A 22,319-nucleotide genomic window follows, 5' to 3' on the forward strand; every position below is an offset into this window, starting at 1 on the left:
AAACCAGAAGACGCCAAGCAATGAAAAATCTCTGAACTTCCATAATTAATGATTCGACAAACAGAGCTCTCGTTGCTGCTGTTTTTTAGTGACAGCCGCCGCCATCAATTCCTCTCCAAAGTTGTTGAATCAAGAAGAGGGATGTTTTGAGGGCGCATTAGAAAATCTTTTTATTGTTCTTCACATCATTAGAGCTTTCCAGATGCCTTACCTGGACCTGAATAAGAAACGTTCCTACCCAAATTGATGGAAATGTCTCTGCTGCTTGTCGCCCTTAAACCTCATCGAAAACGATTGACAGCCTTCCAGTTTCACCTTATTCATGAGGACGAACTGGTTTACTCAACCTCTAACAAAAATCAAAAACTCCTAGTCAAATAAAATAGTCTAAAAATAAGAATTAAAAAAGCCAGAGACATTAACAAGGAAGATTATGATGAGAATGTCAAATTAAGCAAGATTACTTCTGTAGAACGAAGCCCAAACCTACCCACTTACTCATCAGATATTCACTTTGATCCAGTGGGCAGTGGCTCCCTCGAAATGAAAGAGCGACCATTTGTAGCCACAATTTCAGGTAGCGATTCACAGCCACAGGTGACAGAGTCCCCACGAGCAGACATGGAGGAAAACGACGAGCAGATCAGAGTCACTGCTCTATCTCCTTTGCTCCCTCTCTCAACCAACCGTCTCCTTCTTCTTGTCATTCCTTGTTGACCTCTCTTTTAGCCCTCGTTTAGCCCTCTTTCATACCCAGTTTTTTCTCTTGTCACTTTGGATATTTAGCAGCAGAGAGTGGTTAGAGATTTCATGGCCCTGGTATCCGTTGTTCTCAAGCAAAATACCAACTGCTGATCCCCCTACTTTTCTCTCTTTCTCTCTCACTTGTTCTTTTCCCAATATATATTCCTTCTCTCTTTCTATCAGTTCGTGGAAATAGGTGTATCTTGTTTCCTGAAACTGAGGGATACCCCTTTTTTTTTAAGAAGAACTGCTTCAAGTGAAGATTAGCGATTTCTGGGATTCCTACGACTATATGGGTACCTGTTAAAACAGTAGAAAGTGTGTAGTTAGAGAACGAGGGAAGAAAGGTTGAAGTGCAGCGAAGATGAAGATCCAATGCGACGCTTGTGAGAAAAACCCGGCGACCTTGATTTGCTGTGCAGATGAAGCTGCGCTGTGTGCAGATTGCGATATTGAAATTCATGCGGCCAATAAGCTAGCAAGCAAACACCAGAGGCTTCTTCTTGAATGCCTCTCCGACAAGCTCCCACGCTGCGATATTTGCCAGGTAAAATAAGTCCTACCTTTCTACACTTTTATCCAGTTCCTACCTGCTCAAACAAAGCAGTCATTATTTTAAAATTACTAAATTTCTCTCAAGAAATTTCCCTCCGATTCAAATACTACGAGTTGATTACATGAAACAGATAACCGATCCAGAGTCCAATGTATGCCTCATCTTTCTCTGATCACCTGTTTCATCTAATCACTTTTTTTTTTTTTTTTCTAAATCTTTTTGAGATCGAGTGAATCAATTCATCCTTCAGTTCATCTTATTCATACCAGACTACTCGACTGAGAACGAAATGGAAATTGGTTTCAGAGATTTTACAAAATTGATTATCTTTTGCAATAATTTTTGTTATTTAGAATGTAAATTCAGTGAAACCTCCGAAAGGAACTTTCATTTCTCAAGAAAAACGTCCAGATTGACGTAAGCTTGCATGTTCTGCACTGTTCTGTATGGTGGACAACGTTTGGGGGAAGAGATAGCATGGAAACGACCATGATTGGATCTTCTGATTCCTGATTTTCCACACGAGGTGTCTCCAAATCCACCCTGACCTTTTGTTTTAGTTTTCCCGAACGAGTCGCCTTCCGAGTTCAAATGGGACTCACTCCGTGTGCCATCTGTGTCTGAGTACCTAAGCCCTGTGCTGCTGCACCGTTTGCTCCTCCTTCGTGTCTTTGTTGCAGGAGAAGACGGCTTTCATTTTCTGTGTGGAAGACAGAGCCCTGTTCTGCCGGGACTGCGACGAACGGATACACTCCCCCGGAAGTCTCTCCGGCAACCACCAGCGTCTACTCGCTACGGGAATACGCGTGGCTTTAAGCTCCGCCTGTGCCAAAGATACCGAATCGGGAAGCTTCGAGCCGCCAAACCAGAACACGCCGTTGGTTCCTGCTAAACTATCCTCACATCAGCCTCCTAATTACCCATCATCTCCCCCTTGGGCTGACGACGACTTCTTACATCTTCCCGAATTTGAGCCAAACGACAAGGTGAGACTGAGTTCTTGAATCTAGGTTTCTTTTGGATGTTTCAAATTTAGATTTTCTGAAAGCGTTTTCATCCTGATTTGATCTTCAGAAAGAAGCGAATGGTTTTGGGCTGGAATGGCTCAACGACATTGGTCTCTTTGATGAGCAAGTTCCTCATGCTCCAGAGACCTTTGCAGCTGCAGAAGTTCCTCAACTCCCTGTTTCAACTGCAAATAATCCACCTTACTACAGACCCGCCAAATCATACTTCTCCCCCAAGAAGCCTAGGATTGAGATTTCTGACGACGAAGAGTACTTTACTGTGCCTGATCTTGGTTGATAATGAATATGCATTTTCTGTCTATCCCCTTCTCAGTAGGCCTTTTATAGTAAACCCTTTGATGTGTCACAATAATCTCTGCTGTGTCTTTCAGTATAGCTTTGTCATTATTTCCAATGGAAGTTATAGTTGAAGAATATTGTATAGAGTATGTTACAAATGTTGAAACATCTTATATCACAGGGAATTTGGTTTTTAAATTTGATTATTGTGATGGATGGGCACTTGTCTTTGGTGAAGATGGATTGTATTTGTTGGTTCCTTTCGATGTGCATCTAAATCGAATTAGCATGGGGTTTGAAGCCTCTGAGCTCCTATTCAAAAGTTTCTTAAATTTATTTATCCACAGTTGATTTGATTGTTTTTCCGAAGATTCATGTATTACTAGAGTTCTAATAACATGACTGGCAGTCCAATTTATTGATGATGTTGAAATTTAGGATTCCATGATGTATAATCGCAGTAGAAGAGGATTAATGGGTGAGAAGAAGAAGGAGAAGAGTTGTGGAGAGAAGGTTTTCGGATGAGATGAGGAAGAGTGACGAATTTGGAAAAAAGAGAAAGAATAGGGTAATGGACTTAGTCCAAACCCTCCTCCTTGCTCTATTTATAAATGATAAAATTATCAATATTACAAGTACACTTTTCACCTTAGTAAGAGTGAAGGAGATACAAAAAATATAAATTAATTACATCAATGACACTCCAACATATTCATATCTTCCGACAAATGACTCATAAATCTGAAAACATATGAGTTTTGAAAATAGATCTTCTGCAACTGCTCCTATCTCCTAATATAGCACAATGATCATTGTGTTTTAATTGCCTAAGCTGAAAAGAAGATGTGTCCTTACCCATCCTTAGCAGCCTCTCTTTAGCTATGGTGGAAATCAAGCTATTTAAGCAAACCCTTTCTCACAAGAGTTGCTTATCCTTTCTTCTTGTCTCCTAATATCCTTCTGGATGATGGAACTTCATTAGATTCATAGTTCACAATACACTGAATCTATTATCAGTATAAATTCTAATTGAACCATTTTGGCCAATGCCTATGACTTATCTTGTTGATCTTCTTCTAGGTTTCCTTCTTTCGTTTTCACTCACCTCTGCTATGTCTAACTGCTGTAGTTATGTTAAGTTTGGTTTTGCAAGAGCTTTGTAGAACAGTTCTCAGAGGAAGACCATTAAGGTTCCTTCTGTTGGATGGGCTGCCATTAAATTTGTAGTTGATAATTCAGGGGAATTTCGTATATGGAACCTTGGCTGTTCTTTGTCTTTTTTAGCAAAATTTATTGTTCATCTTGTTGATTTTTGATATTTTTTTTGGTGGGTTTCCTCTATCTGCTTGCAGTCCTCTTTTTCTTATATTTAGCAAAGGTGTTATACAGAATTGCAGTTCTTGGGTTTCAATCAGATTTTTTTCCCTAGTGGATGGACTGCCATTACATTTAGAATTCATAATTCCAATTAACTCCATATAAAGGCTTCAATTGAAATGTTTTTCATCAAATTTATAATCCATGTAGCGGATCTTTTGTTTTCTGTTTGTCTTCTTTCAGAAAAAACTTACAACAGTAACATGTAGTAGTAGTTTTCTTGTCCAAAAGGTAAAGAGTTGAAAGGGGAAAGGAAAAAGAGGTTGCTGATGTCTGAGCAATTGAGCAGCAGATGTTTACTTGGATGGTCAGAAGAAACAAACAATGTGATACTTTTTTCTGCTTCTGTTCAGTTTCAACTTTGCATATGCAATTGTCTTTTTAAATATCATGTTACATTGTTTCTTAATAGCTTTTGGGGAGTGTTACAGTGGTACAAGCATATGCAATTTGACCATAGCAGATGTCAAAAGAAAGAAAATATTGATGACAGTATAGCTGAATCAATATCTGTCAAGCTGAACAACATTTCCATACACACTTTCCTCATATTAGTAGATTTCAAACAACAAACATGGATGTTCAACTAAACTCGATAGCATTTTTCATGATTGTAGCTGAATCAAAATCTCTTATGCAGATCACCATTTCCATCAAACTTTCTTTACATTAGTAGATTCATGCATACACATGCATTGTTTTTCAACTATACTCATAAGCATTTCATAAAATCTGGCACGCTGATCAACATTTCCATGAAGCAATCTACATTGGGCTGCTGTACAAAACTCAATAGGCATATCCATGACTGTTTTGATTCTTCTGTTCACTTAGACAGATGTCTGTATGAAGAAGAAAGAAGTTTTTTTCTGCAGATACGAATTGGCATTATCTCCTTCTGTTTTTTGCTCAATTGGGTCTCGCTTCCTTTTTCCTCATTGCAATAAGATGATCGCCTGTATGTGTAAATTGATTCTACTTGATAAGGAAAAGCAAAATCTCAATTTTCAGCAAAATCAAATGGTTCCTGTGCTGAAGGAAATGCTGTATTCTAGGTAGGCTGGACTAGAGCTTTGAGGCTCGACCGGCACCCACTTTGTGCAGCGGTTGCAGTAGGTGCGAGAAAAGAAAAATCATTTTATTGAGCAGAATAAATCACAACGAGAAATCAGAAATATTCAAAACTGAAAACGCAATCTTTACCATATTTGACCATTGATTCATCGCAGAATTCGACAGAGACATTGAACAAAAATGAAAGGAACGATTTTATGCTCTGAGAAGCTTCAGCACTTCAGCCTCGGTGGGGAAAGCAGGGATTGCACCCTTCTTGGTGGTGGTGATGGCTCCGCAAGTGTTTGAGAACTTGAGGATTTCCCTCAATCTTGTCTCGTTCTGACGATACAAAATCAGTTAGGTTTCACTTTGAATCAAACATGGTTGTAAGAAGAGGAGCAAAATTTTTCTCTTACTTCAATTACGAACCGATCGTTGACGATCTTGCTTAGCAAAGATCCAACGAAAGCATCTCCTGCTCCGGTCGTATCCACCGTCTTCACTTTTACTGCCTCCACGATTCCTCGAAAATTCTAATGTATTTTTACCAGAGATGGACAAGAAAGTAAATACTGAAGTCAAATGCATGAGCTACGGAATTGTAGATGGAATTGGGAATAAGAAAAAAGAAGCAGGAAATGGGACCGGAAGATACTTTGGTGAAATACTTGCATCCTTTGGTCCCCAGGGTGATCAAGAGCAGCGTCAACCCGGGATGCCACAAAGTTAACGCGACTTCGTCCTCCACCGAGCTGTTGCCCGTCAAAAATTCCAGCTCCACATCGCTGACCTTAATGATGTCGGCGCGATTCCAGATGCTCATGATCTGGGTACGAGCCTCTTCAGCAGATGGCCACAAAGGCAAACGGAGATTCGGATCGTAGGACAGTAGCGCCCCGCCGTCTCTCGCGACCTCCATTGCCCGTAGATGTGCAGATCTACATGGTTCTGTGATCAAGCTGATCGATCCGTAATGAAAAATCTTAGCCTGCCACCCATTCATCCCAGTAATTCAGATTTAGATCATCGTCAGAATTGATCAACTATTTCCTTAAAAAAACTCCATTAATTTTATCAAATGGAAGGGTTATAAGAGGAAAAGCATCGGATATTTCTTTCGTCCGGTGTGCTGGATTCTCATACTGAAAATTGCATAAATTGCAAAAGAAAAAAAAAAGTAATTTTTACCGACAAATAACTACGAAAAAAGGAAGACTAACCTTTCTGATGATTTCGAGATTTAGTTCATCTTCTCTCAAGAGCATGTCCGCACTGGGATTCCTATAAAACATAAATTCGCGTTCTCCATCGGATCGGAGAGTGACGAAGGCCAACGCCGTGCGTGCGCCTTGATCGAACAAGATCCCTTCATTGGACACTCCGTTTTCTTTCAAAATATTGGATAACATGTGACCAAACTCATCGTCACCAAGCTTGCCGACAAAGGCCGCTTTGCCGCCGAGACGTGCGACAGCGATGGCGACATTAGCAGGAGCTCCGCCCGGCGCTTTCAGAAATCCGGGCGCCTCCGCCAGAGAAACTCCAGAAGCGGTCGGAACAAAATCTATAAGCATCTCGCCAAAGCTGACGACCAGGCCATTTCCATCATCGACGCCACCGTTCCGAAGAGCCATGGGGAGAAGAGAGAGAAGTACGATTAAACGGAGGGAAGGAGTGGTTGGGGTAGGTATTGACTCTTGATTAATTAGGGATATATTTATATAAAAAATATCTTAAACAGGATAGTTGATAACGCCGTTTTTTAGACCATAGAATAATCTTAAACCCGGTCCGGGCAGATCGACGAGTCAAAGCCGAGGAAACCGGAAAGGAGCGCGTGACGGTGCACACGGTATGGATGGGTTTTGGTGCTGAATGATTATTTCCATATTTAAAAGAGGCGGCCGATCCCCAGTTTGATTGAATACCAGAAGCGCACCCAACAAACTGTAGGCAGCGGTCTCCGAGCTCCGATGGAACTTGAACAGTTATTCCGACTACTCCGGTGGGAGTGGAGTCCGAGGGAGATGATTTGATCATTTGGTAGGGAAAAGAATGCAATTCGGCGGCTACAGAGTCGTGACAAATGGAAACGTTGGCGAATTGGTGGCAAAGAAGGCTTTGTCCTCCACGGAAGGTAAGGTCCAAATTCCTGATTCCAAAACTCCAAGTAGTTGTCGTCGAAAGTGAAGATTTGTTGGATAACAGACAAAAAAAGAGGAGAAAATCTGATGTATGCGACTGATTCAACGATGGTGCCACTGGTCCGCCCTCTCTACAAGGGAGCAGATCCTCGACAGTCGACTCCTCGAGCCTCGAAGACGAGGGGGTCGTCCATGTTTAATAATAAGAGTTCTCTTTTAATTATTATTTTTGTTCTTTTACGAATTGTTTACAAAGGAAAGAGATTCATGGAGAATAAAACAAACAGATTTCTCCGAATCTGCAGTCTTGTCTAATCATACATGGGATAATCGAGAATAATATGATTGGTTTCCTATTTCAGTAGAATGAAGGTGGAGAATATTAGCTGAAGAAGGAAGGACACCAGGTGTCGTTCGCTCAACTGTATTCCTTGATCGCTTTAGAATTCTAGGCTAAAGCAAAAACAGAATCGAGCAAACCCAAATTTCCGTCTTTCAATTTTTCATACTTCCTCTGCCCTTTCGTCTAATAATGTTTTTATACTGTATTTATTCGTCTTTTTTTCATTTGATTTGTTGCATCAATGGAACAAAACGTAGTGGAGAAGAGGAATATTTGAACCAGTTCTCAGTCAGTCAAATCGTAGAAGAAGAATATGTTCGTCGTTTATTTAGATTGCATTTTCGTAAATAATTGTTTCTCCAGACATGGTGGTGGAGCTCGGAAGAGCTGTTCCAGTATGAGATTAACCAACTTCGTGGACAAAGGCAGGCAAAGCTGCAATTAAGGGGATCGGAAGTTGATTGTTTGTCTGCCAAAACAGGCAGCCTCGAACTTGTTTGTTACTTCAGAAGAGAAAAGCATTGAAGTTGGAGAGGTCACTAGCCATTGCGCCATTCCCCATTACACTTTCACAATCAAAATTAGATTTACTTTATTTCTTGAAAAAAATATTTTTCATAAAAAATAATTTAATATTTTCGGGTCATTAAAATACGGATGTAGTTTTTACTTATAAATTAGGAAAATAACAAGCTCTCCTATGCAATCTAGTTTAGTTTTCTTCTTGTTACTGGTTTTTATTTCGTTTTCCCTACTCATGATGTATCGTTGGATTCTTCTATTTGAAAATTTTCTTCTTTGTGTAAGACATTTTTATTTGATGAACTGATCTATAAATTTGCTTTGATTTAAAGTCATATGTATATACAGATTGACAACAATAATCACCTAAACAGAAGGGTGATTTTAAAGAGTCCGATTCTTATGAAAGACTCAACTAATTAACTAATCTCAGAGTATACAAATTTTTATAGAGTCAAAATATCTCTGCTCTTTAGGCCCCCTCAAGATAGGTCACGGTTAGAGAGGTCGTCTCTTAGTAACTGAAACTGTGAACGTGGCAATGACTTGGTAGTTGTTAAGCAAAAACAACATGAGCCACACGAAGTAGACTAAATTGAACCTGATTACAGAAGAAGTGGTAATCAATTGTTACATGTTTCATTCTGGAGTGAAATACGGGATTGGCGCTTAACTGAGTGGCACCAACATTATCATAATAGACAACAAAAGATGACTACACAATCATACCAAGTTAAGCCAGTAGAGAGCACAACCACTGAAGTTTTGTAGTAGTAGTAGCCATTGATCGATACTCAACCTCAGTAGAAGAATGAGATATATATAGGTTGCCAACTACTGTACAAAATTGAGAAGGATCAGAAAGATGAGAGTTTGAGATCATGGTGAGTGATGAAGAATTCGTTGGCAATGGGTGAGAATAGGTTTAATATATTCCAAATGAGTTCTTTTGAGCAAGTCTTGGATGTATCTTCATTGAGAGAATAATATGCCATTACAATACTAAGCAACCTCAATTCCAAGGAAGTAAGAAAGAGAGCCATAATCTTTCAGAGATAACCGTTGAACAAGGCAGATAACAAATTGCAAAATAAGATGATCACTATTACCTGTAATAATAATATCATTGACATACACCAGTAGAAACAAAATATGTTTGCCAGTGTTCAGAACATATAGGGAAGTATCAGAGTGAGAATTCTTAAAACCTAAATCCACAAGAAATTGACGCAGTACATGACACCTAGCCCGTAGAGCCTGTTTGAGTCCATAGATAACTTTATGAAGTTTACAGACATAAGTAGGATGATCGAAATCAACAAAGCCTAGGGGTTGTGCCATATAAACAAGTTCTAATAGACAACCTTGACGGAAGGAATACTTAATATCAAGTTGACGAAGGGACTAACGATTGCTAACTGCAATACTAAGTATAAGCCTCATTGTGGTAGACTTAACAACCGGGCTAAAAGTCTCATGGTAATCCACACCTAGTCGTTGATGAAATCCTTTGGCCACAAGACGAGCTTTAAATATGTGAATAGACCCATCAGAGTCTCTTTTGATTTGGAAAACCCATTTACAACTAACGAGATTAATGATACCATCAAGAGGAACTAGCTCCAACGTCCCATTATGAGCAAGAGTATCATATTTCTCTGACATAGCTCAAAGCTAATTATGATCTTTGAGGGCTTGAGTCATGGAAGTAGGTTCAAGGTCAGGTTGGGATGTTAGGTGTGCGCGAAGGTTGAGTTTTTTAATTGGTTTACTGATATTGTTTTTGGCCCGAGTGGTCATGCGATGTTGGGTGGTAGTGGTTGTTGCTCAGTTTCTGTTTGATGTGTTTGTATCTCAGAGGTTTTTGAATTGTCATCAAAAGGATGCATTTCTTGAGGGTGCCCTTGAGGTGGAGTGTTAGAAATCAGTTGTGGTGAAAAGTTGATGAAATGGTAAGCACAAGGGAAATCCATGTATCCACGGTGGTGGAGGTGGGACGAGGTAGGTGATGATTGAAGGAGGTATATGGGAAGACTGACTCTACAAACTAGACATGACAAGAAACAAATATTTTTGAAGTAGATGGTTCAAAACACAAGTAAGTACTTTTAGATAATGAGTATCCAAAAAATACGCATGGCTTAGACCTTTGATCAAGTTTGTGAGATGTGTATGGACAAAGCCAAGGTTTTTAGTTTAGAATAGTTTGGCGTTTTGTGGAAAATGAATTCATAGGGTGATGATAAGAGTGTAGTAGTTGGCATCATGTTTATTAAATAGACATCAATGACAAAGGCATGAGACCAAAAGGTAATTGGAAGGGAGATATGAGAAAGTAAGGTGAGACTAGTTTTAACAATATTACGATGTCGTCTTTCTGAGTAGCCATTGTGTTTAGGTGTAAGGGGTGGAATGGTTGGGTGAAATATGTCATTTAAAGAAAGGTAATCTTTGAGGCTCATATACTCTCCCCCATCATCTGAATAGAGTTTTTTAAATCATTTTTCACAATAGCTTTGTAACGGTGAAAAACTTCCTAACTTTAGACTTCAGTTTGAGTGGGTAAAACCATATGTATTTTGTAAAATAATCAACGAAAATGACATAGTAGTTTTTCTTGCTTAGTGATTATTAATATTTTGTGTTTGAAATCCTTTGTATCGGTTTCAATTGGATTATTTGTGTCACCCGTATTTCTTTAACCTTTTTTTTTGGGTCTTGCCCTCTTGTTAAGGTTTTGAGGGTTTGTATACGTTTTAATATTTATTCTTAAGACACCTCAAGTTGGTCTGCTATTAAGGGGGAAATAAAGAAAGATAATTGCTATAGTTTTTTTATATCCAAGCTGGTATAATTCATATACTCCTCAAGTTGGGACATTTCCTATATTCCTTAGCTCGAGAGGGAGAAAGAAAAGAATACATGTGGCCAGTGTAGTAAAAACTCAAATACTACAAAAGTCATCAATTTTGAAGTAGTTGAAACTACATAAATCACAAAAATTTTAGGACCAAATCTGTGATTTTTTATTTTATTTTTTATGCTTATGGGACTGTGAGGCAAATTCTATAACAAGCTAAAGCTAGAATTATGTTTACTTTATCCTCTAGGAAAATATTTCATATAAGAAATATTTTTTTAGACTTTATAGGCCAGAATGAGACATGTAATTTTTTCTATATTTTAATTATAAATAAGAAAGAAGATATTTCTTCTCTCTTTTCTTTTGTAAATTCCTGCAGTTTTATATTGTTGTAATATCATAAAATTTAATTATGTACTCTTCTAGTTAATTCTTGTTATCATTGAAATTAAAAAACAAAGATTGGAAAAAAATAAAAAAATAAAAATTTAATGTATAGAAAATTTAATTATGTACTCTTCTAGTTAATTCTTGTTATCTCCAACTATTTAAGAGGCTCTAAAATATTTTGTTGGGAAAACTTGAAGCTTCAATGTATTAATACACCCTCTTTGGACTGGTCTTAGATAAAATGATAATGTAACCTCAATTTGTTTTGTTTGTTCATAGAAGATTGTGTTATTAGCAATAAAGAAAGAAGCATGATTATGGCATTCTATGGGCATAGACAATACCACTTTTAGACCAAATTCACAAGCAATGTCTTAACCCAAATCAATTCACATGTGGTACGTAACTTTGCTATGTATTTAGCCTCTGCACTTGACCTTGCAACCACACTTTATTTTTTACTCCTCCCTCCAACAAATACAAAAATCACTCATAGACCTCCCATCTACCTTAAATCCAGCATAGTCAATATCAAATTTAAGCCTGTATTGTTCCACCTGAATGATAAAAAACTTATTTTGAAGACATTTCGAGCTCTCTTTTGATTCTTCGAATTTAGTGAGGAAACAATTGTTGGGAGACTTGGGACGTTCAATTTAAGCCTCAATGTTTTGGTTCTCCAACATCTCTTCGTTAGGAGCTACTAAAGATGCTTGGAGCCAAAATTTCTCTTCAAAATGAGTAAAACGATATTTTTTGTGCCCTTAGTAACTCCGGATTTGAGGATATTTGGGTAATGGGTAAGTATTATATCAAACCCGGGTAAACGGATAATTGGATACCCAATTACCCATATCCGTTTCATTTATAACTTGGGTAAATGGATATAGATTTTTCTATTGTATCCTTTTGTAATTAAGCAAGCAAAAAGGGTAATCGGGTAATCGAGCAAAATTGCCACTTCTAATCCTCTCCTAAAATGACTATGCCACCTACATAAACAATTAAAAATACAACCAATTTGGCTTCTCAAGATATATATAGACCAATAAGAACAACACCCCTTGAAGCCAAAATTAATCACCACACATTTGTCAAACCAAGCATGAGGACTTTAATTTATTCTATAAATTACATTGTGTAATATACAAATCTTTCATCTCCTCCTCCCCCCCGAGCAACAAACCCAGGAGGTTATTCCATATATATTTCTTTAAGTTACCATACAATAAAGTTTTTTCTGCATCTAGTTGGTGAAGAGACCACCCAACCATAGAAATTAAAACACAAACAAAATTAAGCCAAACAACATGAGAGAATGTTTCACCACAAACCAATGCCAAAAGTTAGAGTGTATCCCTTAGCCATAAGTTGCACCTTATACCACTCTATAACACTAGTGGTGTAGTATTTAACGGTAAAACCCCACCTAAATCCAACAATTGTGGCACTATGAGCAGTAATGCATACCGACCAGGCAACACAAGAGAGAAGAGGAGTCATCTCTTCTTCCATGTGAGCGGCCAACCTAGGATCTTGAATGGCTTCGGTATAGATCTTGGGTATACAAATAGAACTAGATAAGAGGCAAACACATGAAAGGAATGAGACAATCTATCAAATTAAACAAATTTATAGATATGATACTAAGTACAAGATCTTACTCCTTTTTGTAGAGAAATGGGCAGGTGTAGGTCAGAAAATTCTTGAGAAGGCATACCACCATCCAAGGAAGTGACTAGAGGGGAAGTAGGAGGAGATTCATGAATAAAAAAGCTGATAGAGTTTTAGTAGAATCCTCTTAAAGTGACTTCAATATTGGTAAAGATAGCAAGAACTTTTTCAGAGAGCTAGCTAAATAGAATGATACTTTTAAAAAAAAAAAACGTGACATCAATAGACACATACCAACTATTTGTCAGAGGATCAAAACATTTATATCCTTTTTGAACATGAGAATAGCCCCAGAAAAATCCTCTTTGATCGATCAAGGTGATAACTTCTTATGATCAAAATAATGATTATGAAAATAACATACACATACAAACACTCGAGCATGAAGTGGAAATAGGGAAACACAAAGAGAAAGTAACTGGACATGAACTTGACCATCTAATATCAAAGATCACTTACAACTAATTAATTATAGTACATGCAGTCAAAATAGCTCCCTGAAAACGATGAGTGACATTCAAGTAAAATAACATGCATCAAGCAACATCTAATAAGTAACAATTTTTACTTTCTGCTACAACATTTTTTTGTGGTGTGTATGTGCACGAAGTTTGGTGGAAAACACAATGAAATGCACAAAATTCATTGAATGAGATACTTAAATACTATTGGACATTATCAAACAGAAAAATACTAATGGTGGAACCAAAATAATTTTTAATTTTATCAAATGCGCCCATATAACTCTAGTAAAATCATCAATAAAAGACAAAGTATTTATGACCTCCAACACTTTGAATAGAACAGATCCCACACATTTGAATTATAAAATGAAATAAATGATTACTATTATAACTACTTTGGGACGAAAAGAAACTCTATGTTGTTTGTCTAATCAACAAGCCTCACAATCAAACGAAGAAGAAGATTATAACAAACACACCACCTTTTTTAGCTTAGCAGTACTCGGGTGACCAAGTCTCACATGCCAATCATATGCTAAGGTTGTAGATGTCAAGACAACAAATACATGCATCCTCTCAAAGTGGTAAAGTCCTCCTTTCTTATGCCCCAAACCAATGGACTTCTTCGTTTGAAGATCATAAAAGCCATGCATATGAGAATAACACATAATTGAGCAATTAAGATATTAATCTAACTCACAAAAAGTAAGTTGACTGAAAATTGAGAAAAAAAAAATCTAAAGATATAGAGGAAGAGACAAACATGCTACCATGAACAATAACATGAGAAGATGACCCATCTGCCAGAGTAACAAACCCTAAATCATACTTATAAAACAATTTGGAGTAAACATATAGGATGAATTACCTGTAATATGAGCCAAAGCTCCAGAATCAATTATCCAATTTGATGAGGACAAAAAGACAACATGGTAGAAGTACTCGTATGGGCACGCAAGGCAGCAATTGGGAAAGAAAATCATGAAGCATGAGCTCCCAATCAAGTAGTAGAAGGTTGATATACAATATTTTGCACAAATCTGTGTAATTCATCTTAACTCATAGGTATGCCATCAAAGTTAGTAGAGGTCCCTTGAATGACTTGGTTTGCTACAACCTTTTTCCATCATTTTTCTAAAAAAATTATTGATTCTTCTGCAATGAAGCAAGGAGTTCTACCACTCTTACCAAAAGACCTTTCTTCCTAATTGCTCATGATCTTTTTCCCTTTGTCCATCACTATGACCAAAAGCTAAAGAGGCTTGATTATTCACAACTAAGGTTAAAGAATCATTCTTTAACTTTGAAATATCTAGTCATATTGGGGACAAATAACATGCAACAACCTAGTAACTTTAGTTTTTTCTTGCTGTATTTCCTGTGAAGTTAGGTTTAAAGCCCATCCCAAAATGACTTGCTAACTTAGGAAACTTCTTTCCCAAATAATAAACTCAAGATTTTTTTTATTTACTAATTCATGTGGGACTATTCTTTAACACTCCCCTCACGTGTAAGTCCTCTTTTGTAACCCTATAAGTGGATAATTTGGGTGGAAGCCCACATATGAATACCTGTTTTGATACCCAAAATAACAAGCCAAGAAACCTTTTTACCAACTAATAAACTTAAAAAAAAATTATTCACGAAACTATGTGGGACTATTCCTTAATATTTCCAACTTCTCCCTATCAAGCTCCAAAGGATGATATTTTTGAATTTGCTGCCACGTCCCTAATTATCCAACAGCCTACAATTAGGGCTCGTCTCCTCTTCAAAATCATAAATCCGTGACAGGTTTTCCTCTGAAGAACATCTCTTCTTCAGTTCAACCCAGTATATAAGTGGACGGAGTACAGCACCACAATCCCAAACAGAGAAAGCAACTATCAAGCCAAACAGCAACTCATGCAAACTCAAATTTCAGTACACGCGATTCAGCAAGAGCAAGCACTTAAAAACATGAAACCTTCTAGACAGCAATTGCAATCAGCTCTTCCTATATTTCTGGGATTTCCGCATCTTATACATGTTTAAAACCTTTCGTGCAAGCAACTAAAAAACACAGCAACAGCGCAAAAGCAGCAGATTTAAGGAAAGGTTTAAACCCATCCACTGAACAAAAAAACAAAAAACTCACTTTCTTTCTCTTTCAACACCAGATTCAGAAAAGCAATTCTAACCCAACACTCCAGCGAAAAACCAAGGTTTTATGATCCAGTAGCAACTGTTCTTCTTACCTATGTAACTGACTTCAAAGCAGAAACAGCACGCAATAGGAGCAATATATGATAGAGAAACCAGTTTCTCTTTCGTGAGAATGGACATGTTGCAAAAGCAGTGATTTACTAAGCTTCCGTGCTTACGCCAAACCAAACAAAAGGAAGCCCAAGATTAGCGGCAGCCCACAACCGAAAGATGCTCCTCCCCTAAAGTCGGGTTGAGATTTGTTTATCAGAGTGGGTGAACTGCTGTTATGAATTCTTGTGGAACCATGCACTGTTATCTTTTTGAGTTCTGGAGGAAAAGTCCCGACAAGTAAATAGGAGGACACATCTCGCAGTCGTTAACCTCAGTCAAACTACCCAGCCAGTTGTGATGATTGTTTGTGCTGTTGTGGTTGATCACGCTTTACAAATTTCTTCAGCCAAAGCTGTATTAGCCATGAAGATTTACACCTTCATTCTCCCTGTTTTTATGATCCGAAGATAAAAGAGACCCAAGGTTCCCACTTCACTGAGCTTTTTGAGTTGAAGTCACAGAAATTTATTTACATTTATGTGAATCTGATCATCAGTTTCAGAGGCTTAATAACCACTGGGTGGCAGTGATCCGACCTGGGTTCTCAGCAACCTGATCTTTTGCCATTTCATGGTCTAACATATCTTCTTCCACTTGATATTCTTTTCCAGTACTGTCGATCCTTTAAACCATTAAAGGGGCTGTGTATAAAAAAGACCAGAAAATTTTCAAAAACGATAAATGAATAAGGGAAATGATATATTGACTTCAACTGGTACCCAGAACAAATTTTACTCAGCTTGTCCCCATTGATGCAAGCTCCTCCAGGCTATCAGGCCAACAGGCAATATGCAAATCCCTTGCCTTTTCTCTTAGCAGACAAATAGCTTTGGTTTTATGGATGCAATGGATCTTTCTACGACCTTTTCATGGTTGCAGAAGAAGTCGGTGGTCATGGACCTGGCTTTACCTTGTGAAGTCTGTTGTGCTGAAACTGTGGGCGAAATAAAGTATGAATGGCATCAAAATGGTATTCTAATATCTGACATCTTGCTCTGGCCTCTGCTGGAAAGCAGTGGGTCAGAGCAGATTGCTACATTATGGGCATTTCTATCAGATTGTTCAAAATCTGAAATATGACAGATGTAACGTTTAATAGTATCGATTACACGAGTTATTTCCAAAACTTGAATTGATATGTTAACAAACCTCGCGTTTTTCTTGGTGAAAGGCACATTTACATTAGAGATGGAAATAGGAGTCTCCTGTGATGTCGTCTTCCTGAACCGGACAACCGGCTTGATTTTCTTTAGAAATCATCTACTTGCGCCTGATAGATTGAAATCGAGTTGGAAACATTTGAACTTCATCTTTAAAGAGTAAAGAGAGATCAGAAGAAGATACCACCAAACAGTCAATAATGATATCAAAAAGATAATACCGACCAGTGAACAATGATGTCGGCCTCCAAAATCCGAAGATACCTTGAACTGCAGAAAACAAACAGCTTCAGCTTGTACCAGCAACATTGTTTCCGTACTCTCATGATCTTTTAAGGCGGCCATTAACGTCTTCCACAGTGAGTCCACTCAGCTTTTGCTTGGGATTCTGCCCTGCACACTGCTTAATGTTTGTAGGAACAGGTGCTGGTGCATGCACATAAGCACATTATTCCCTTGGAATCATTCAAGCCACCAACAAAAAGTGATTGCAACGTTGCTACACTAACAAGACCGAATTCCTTTTTGGGGTTGTCCATACAATGGCTTGGTCTGGCAATTTGCAAATGAGAAGGCATTTCATACTAAATGACAAACAACCTTCGTCCCTAGTAACTCTTTTTTCTATAGATTTTCCTCTAAAGAAACAAAGCTTCAGGATCAGAACATTGCATTTTCCAGACATTTGAAACAACCAACCGATTGCATTCTGAATATTCATAACTGCAGGAAGCTTTCTACAATTTCTTATTCAAACTTTACTTGCGTTGGAAATGATGCAGAAAATACTTTTTTACAACACTGATTGAACAAACTGGAAACAAAAATCTGGCATAGTGACATCAAAGCCCAAGCTAGACACTATGAGAATTCAGTCTTATATACAATAATCGCTCAAGATAAAACCAAAAAGGAAACAAAAAGAAAGAAAGAAAGCAAGAAAAATAAAAAGAAGAAGCAAATATCAACTCCCTGCAAACCAAAATCCAAGTCATTTACACTGAGAATTTGCAGTCCGGTGGCCATTCTCCAATCCAAGTCTTATTGGGGACGCTCAAGACCATATCTTGCCAGAAGGTTGACGAGTTCATCTCTCGACAGCGGCTTCAGAAACGAAAACAAAGACCTCCGTTAGAAACTACAAACTGATTAGTTTCGTCTCCTGCTGAAAAGAAATAAAATTTAACTGTAATAATCTCAAATTCATTTCTGTCCTTCCATGGTTTAGACTTATTGTTGACGCTGCGAAAGTACCTTGGTCTTGAACTCGTCAGCTCCTGCCTGAAAGAACATATCCTTGTCCGACGGTAAGCTGTTTCCTGACAAAGCTATGATGGGAGTCTTTACTCCCAAGAGTCTTAGCTGCCGTGTTGCCTGCAATAACACAAGGACGACAAAAGATAAAGGGAATCAATCAATGCGAGTTTTTAAATGTGAAACTCTTAAAGGATCCCTAACGTAGACATGCTTAATAACAAGAACGTGATTAAAGAATTGGTTACAAGAAGAGGACAAAACGAATGAATCCAAGTAATTTTGCTCACCTCATGGCCGTCCATCACTGGCATTTCCTTATCCATGAGAACAAGATCATAATTCTTGCCTTGCTTGAAGTAGTCGACAGCTATCTGACCATTTTCAGCTTCCTCAAACAAGACATTCAGATCTCTGAACAACTTTCTCAGCAGCATCTGCACATATTTACCATAACCAGCGCAAATTAATTAGCATTGTTACTACAAGCAGAAGATCAAGTGTTGCACTCATTGCACAACGAAACTTTACTCGCAAAGAAAGCAGTGCTTACCCTGTTAACTTCAATGTCTTCAACCAGTAAGATCTTTCCGGCAGTGGGATCAGCACTCCTGGCCGGGAAAACGATATTGCGACCGCCGGAACTCATGCTGTAACTGCTAGAAGAATCAGGCGGTTGATCGGACAAAGATCCAGAGAGCCAAAAGCAACGGCTCCCGGCGAACAGGTTCGAGTGGTTTAAGAAACTCGGTGCCATTGAAGCGTTCTTTTCGTGAGTAAACGAGATCTCTGACGAAGGCAGGCACTCACCGTCAGTAAGCCCAAAATAAACGCGCGGAAAATGACATATTCTCAGTAATTTGCTGTAGAAACCCGACTTTACGAAGGAATAAAATCTGGACCAGATCTCCCGATTGGCCGGAAAATGACGCTTCTCGGGAAATTCCGAAGGCTTTTCGACCCAAGCGCCACGCGATTTTCCTGAAAACGGAAATCCGGAGCCCCCACAGGCTACAATTGCCGGGTCTTGGATTGGTCGGAAACGGCAATTCGGATCATAGAGAATAAAGGTTTAAAAAAAACTTTTTCCCTAGGAAAAAAAAAAAAACTCCGTATACAATTACCGAAATATCCACTTGGGTAACCTGACCCACTCTGACGGTGGGGTCAGACACGATAACTACCGTTAATCATCGATGGCTAGGCGTTCTCGGCCGTCCGCTACACGTGGACCAAATTTAGAAAAAATTACCCCGACAAGGAAAGATCGCGTAAAACGCCAAGAAGCAAAGGTGAGCACGAGGAAAGTGGTCCCCATCGGATTCCAACTTTTCCCAAGGAAGTTCAAGCCAGGGGCCCACATCACATGGGTGACGTGGACTCCGATCGATATTTGCCACAGAGAAAACCTATCCCCGTTCGATACCTCCCCCATCAAACTTGACCGGTGCATGTTGGGTTAAAAATCCGGTGGCCAACTTCTAACCGGCGCCAGAGTGCGTACCGAAGTATATATATTAAGGATGGACAGTGTGGGTGGAGGCAGACAGGACGGTGAACGATGAGGAAAAAGAGGCAGGCAGAAGGGAGATTCTGAGCTCTGACAGAGGAAAAGACGTAAGAGAGTAGCAGGGAAGGTGGGCACCGACACCTTGTCCAGAGAAGGAAAAAGGAGAAAAGAAATTTTTTCAGGTGAAGGGCTGAAATGGGCTATGGCTCCTCCACCGACCAGAGGGTGAAAGTCGGAAAGAAAAGCAGACAGGAAGACGGAAAAAGAAAAGAAAAAAACGATGTCTCTATTCTAGAGAATAAAACCACAGGCAATCAAAATCCAATTCGGAAGATCGCACGTCTTCGCATTCATTTGCAGCTTCCAGTGCATTACAGGTTTTATTTCACTGGAATCCGAGGTATTCAAACAATGGATATCAGCGAACCATCGCTGAAAATTAGAAAATAAGGACAATCTCCCCAAACAAACAAATATAAATCCACGAGTCGAATGGCCTGCTTTTGCTTGATGTGTCCGAGCATGTTATACACTACCAGCAAAGCTCGTCTGAAAGTAGAACCGAGATGTTAAAAAAGAATATTACAAAAGATTTACCTGCTCCTCTCCATTCAGAAAAGATCTCTAGCGATTGAAGCATGCTTCTCTTCCTCTTCAATCTCTCATTTCTGATTCTGACCTTCACCTTCTCTACCCAATTCCCTTCCAAAACGACCCAACTCACAAAAGCCATTGCCAACAAGAGAGAACCAACGGTCCAGTCGGAATCGATACAAGACAGAAGCGCAACAACCAAAATCCCCAATCTCGGAAGCCTCTTCTTGCCTAAACTCATCACCCCACCCGGAAAAAACCAAACGGCGACAAAAGAAAATCGTATCCTAGGACAGAAGTTGCAGGGATCAAAGAAAGCGTCACGGAGAGTAACGAGCAGAGCGAATTCTCTACGTCGTTCCGCGTCGCCCGTGTGCGAGGATGAATAGTTATGGAAGGGAAGAAGAGGGCGTACGTTGCAGTGTCGTTGGGTCGTGTTTTCATGGCGGTCGCTTCAAGACAGAGACATCAAATCCCGGGGAAATCAAATCCTAGATCTTCTGATGGGAAAAGAAACAGAGAGAAAAAATTGGCCAATTTTTCAAAGCAAAAGGATCTCGAAAAGACGGCTCTACCCTTTTTTTCTGTCCCCACCTCCTCTGACAATCGATTCGACTTCTATTCATTTGACTTGAAGCGTGGGAATTCCATTGGCGACTTGTGGCATGGGGAATCCCAGGGCAAAGTGATCAAGACCCTTCGATGGAGGCGGACCCACAAAATCTTCTGGTATCGCCATCCGTAACCTTCCGTACTTTCTGCGACTTCGACGGAGAACCTTCTTCCTTGTTCCTCGCTTCTTCCTGTACCAGTTCTCACTTTTTACGACCGAGTTCCAACGGAGGAAATTATTTTTTATTTCTTGCTTTATTCATGCGGAAAGCAAGAATGAAGAACACAAGGGAGAAAATCGAGAGCCCGAAGGTTTCGTTATAATGATTCGTGAAAAGTAGTTCAATCTAGAAGACTATCTTGAGGAATCTCGAGTTGGCTCCATTTTGTGAAATCTGAGGAAAATCCTCCGTTTCTTACCTACCCGACACTGATTACTTAATTTAAGCGGAGGGAGAGGATAAGAGAGGCACAGAAAATAATCCGCATCGTGTGAAGATATGTGAAGAAGACGAAGACCGTCAACGGTCAAGCTCACATCATGTAACGACGTCACCCTTTTGTCCGGCGAGGGACCCGTAACGAAGAAAAACACAACCCCCTACTGTCTTTTGCATGTCAAAGTGCTGATTATCCTACTCATTACTTGGAATTCCAAATCGAAACCGCTTCTTAGGATGCTTAAAGATCGATTGGTCACTGTTTGGGCCTGCAACGGAAATTGGAAAGAAAATCTGGAGAAATGATGGGCGGAAACGAGGGATGGAGGTGACAGGAGGGGATGGAGCCGCGTGGGGGAGATCTTCACGCTTTGAGAAATGGATACGCGCGTATGCAACGTCGCTCAACATGTCACGGGCTATTGCTTGAATTTTAGATTTCACGGAATGCAGGAATTGAGTGGAAATACTTACTTTAATAGCGGCGGTGTTGGATTGACGGGAGGGGTGGATGGTCGGAATCGCTTCCTCGTACATTCACGAGATTCTGCATTCATGTGAACACGGAGAAACAGACTTGATTTGTCCCGAGGATGAAGCTCTGTTTAATTTGTCAGACATATTTGCTTCGTCTCACTACCAGATCAAGTACATCAAATCAGAAATACACCCAAGGCTATAGTTGTTTTTCCACCATACAGAGTGATAGATGATTTTGCGAGGCCGATGGCTTCATCACGGACTTCTTTCTGAGGCTAAAGCAGAGCTTTGAGAGGTCTATTCGGATCATCCTTATTGAACCTCATAGAGAAATGTCGGTAATTCCTTTCACAAGGCCTCTGAGATCTGCCGCTTCAAAATATTCTCTATCATTTGCTCTGTTTCTTCCGGTTGGACTGAAGCTTAAATGGACGCGGTGGAGCTCGCTGAATACCATTTGTGAGACTGGAATCGACACTGTTTAACATTGAGAGCGTCTTGCAGTTGCAGAGCACACAGCAGGCCGGAAGG

The 22,319-nt window shown here is 39.3% G+C and overlaps 3 protein-coding genes across 4 annotated transcripts; 1 reads left to right on the forward strand and 2 right to left on the reverse strand.

Moving 5' to 3' along the window:
• The first annotated feature begins 602 nt into the window (after nt 1–602).
• On the forward strand, nt 603–2,805 carry LOC137963858 (B-box zinc finger protein 24-like). Its single transcript, XM_068811075.1, has 3 exons — nt 603–1,291; nt 1,981–2,286; nt 2,375–2,805. Exons 1-3 carry the CDS (start codon nt 1,109–1,111, stop codon nt 2,603–2,605), a joined length of 720 nt encoding a protein of 239 aa, XP_068667176.1. The 5' UTR covers nt 603–1,108; the 3' UTR covers nt 2,606–2,805.
• Nucleotides 2,806–4,500: 1,695 nt separating this feature from the next.
• LOC137962019 (probable fructokinase-4) lies at nt 4,501–6,713 on the reverse strand. Of its 2 annotated transcripts, XR_011115107.1 has the most exons (5): nt 6,261–6,713; nt 5,696–6,028; nt 5,457–5,573; nt 5,188–5,379; nt 4,501–4,940 (listed from the first exon to the last, which is right to left on the reverse strand). XR_011115107.1 is itself a non-coding variant. In XM_068808711.1 (4 exons), exons 1-4 carry the CDS (start codon nt 6,672–6,674, stop codon nt 5,254–5,256), a joined length of 990 nt encoding a protein of 329 aa, XP_068664812.1. In that variant the 5' UTR covers nt 6,675–6,713; the 3' UTR covers nt 5,102–5,253. The 2 variants fall into 2 exon arrangements, 1 of the variants encoding a protein (XP_068664812.1); XM_068808711.1 differs by lacking the exon at nt 4,501–4,940 and having other exon boundaries at nt 5,102–5,379.
• Nucleotides 6,714–17,612: 10,899 nt separating this feature from the next.
• Nucleotides 17,613–20,740, reverse strand: LOC137963048 (two-component system protein A-like). The gene is made up of 5 exons (XM_068810228.1): nt 20,260–20,740; nt 18,706–18,941; nt 18,443–18,589; nt 18,153–18,272; nt 17,613–18,002 (listed from the first exon to the last, which is right to left on the reverse strand). Exons 1-5 carry the CDS (start codon nt 20,495–20,497, stop codon nt 17,940–17,942), a joined length of 804 nt encoding a protein of 267 aa, XP_068666329.1. The 5' UTR covers nt 20,498–20,740; the 3' UTR covers nt 17,613–17,939.
• Nucleotides 20,741–22,319: the final 1,579 nt, after the last annotated feature.

The sequence above is a fragment of the Aristolochia californica genome, unplaced genomic scaffold (assembly GCF_029961685.1).
Source record: "Aristolochia californica isolate CCGP_79_NKW_82.1479 unplaced genomic scaffold, dmAriCali1.0.hap1 SCAF_4, whole genome shotgun sequence".
Taxonomy (NCBI): Eukaryota; Viridiplantae; Streptophyta; class Magnoliopsida; order Piperales; family Aristolochiaceae; genus Aristolochia; species Aristolochia californica.

What these genes read in the sequence shown, in the direction of transcription:
- LOC137963858 (XM_068811075.1), top strand. Translation starts at nt 1,109, where the DNA reads ATGAAGATCCAATGCGACGCTTGTGAGAAAAACCCGGCGACCTTGATT. An exon ending in CACGCTGCGATATTTGCCAG is followed by an intron (nt 1,292 to 1,980) that starts GTAAAATAAGTC and finishes TCTTTGTTGCAG; the next exon opens with GAGAAGACGGCTTTCATTTT. An exon ending in AATTTGAGCCAAACGACAAG is followed by an intron (nt 2,287 to 2,374) that starts GTGAGACTGAGT and finishes TTTGATCTTCAG; the next exon opens with AAAGAAGCGAATGGTTTTGG.
- LOC137962019 (XM_068808711.1), bottom strand. Translation starts at nt 6,674, where the DNA reads ATGGCTCTTCGGAACGGTGGCGTCGATGATGGAAATGGCCTGGTCGTC. An exon ending in GATGCAAGTATTTCACCAAA is followed by an intron (nt 5,574 to 5,695) that starts GTATCTTCCGGT and finishes AAAATACATTAG; the next exon opens with AATTTTCGAGGAATCGTGGA. An exon ending in ACGATCGGTTCGTAATTGAA is followed by an intron (nt 5,380 to 5,456) that starts GTAAGAGAAAAA and finishes TTGTATCGTCAG; the next exon opens with AACGAGACAAGATTGAGGGA.
- LOC137963048 (XM_068810228.1), bottom strand. Translation starts at nt 20,497, where the DNA reads ATGAGTTTAGGCAAGAAGAGGCTTCCGAGATTGGGGATTTTGGTTGTT. An exon ending in TTCTGAATGGAGAGGAGCAG is followed by an intron (nt 18,942 to 20,259) that starts GTAAATCTTTTG and finishes TGCCTTCGTCAG; the next exon opens with AGATCTCGTTTACTCACGAA. An exon ending in CTGACGAGTTCAAGACCAAG is followed by an intron (nt 18,003 to 18,152) that starts GTACTTTCGCAG and finishes TCGTTTCTGAAG; the next exon opens with CCGCTGTCGAGAGATGAACT.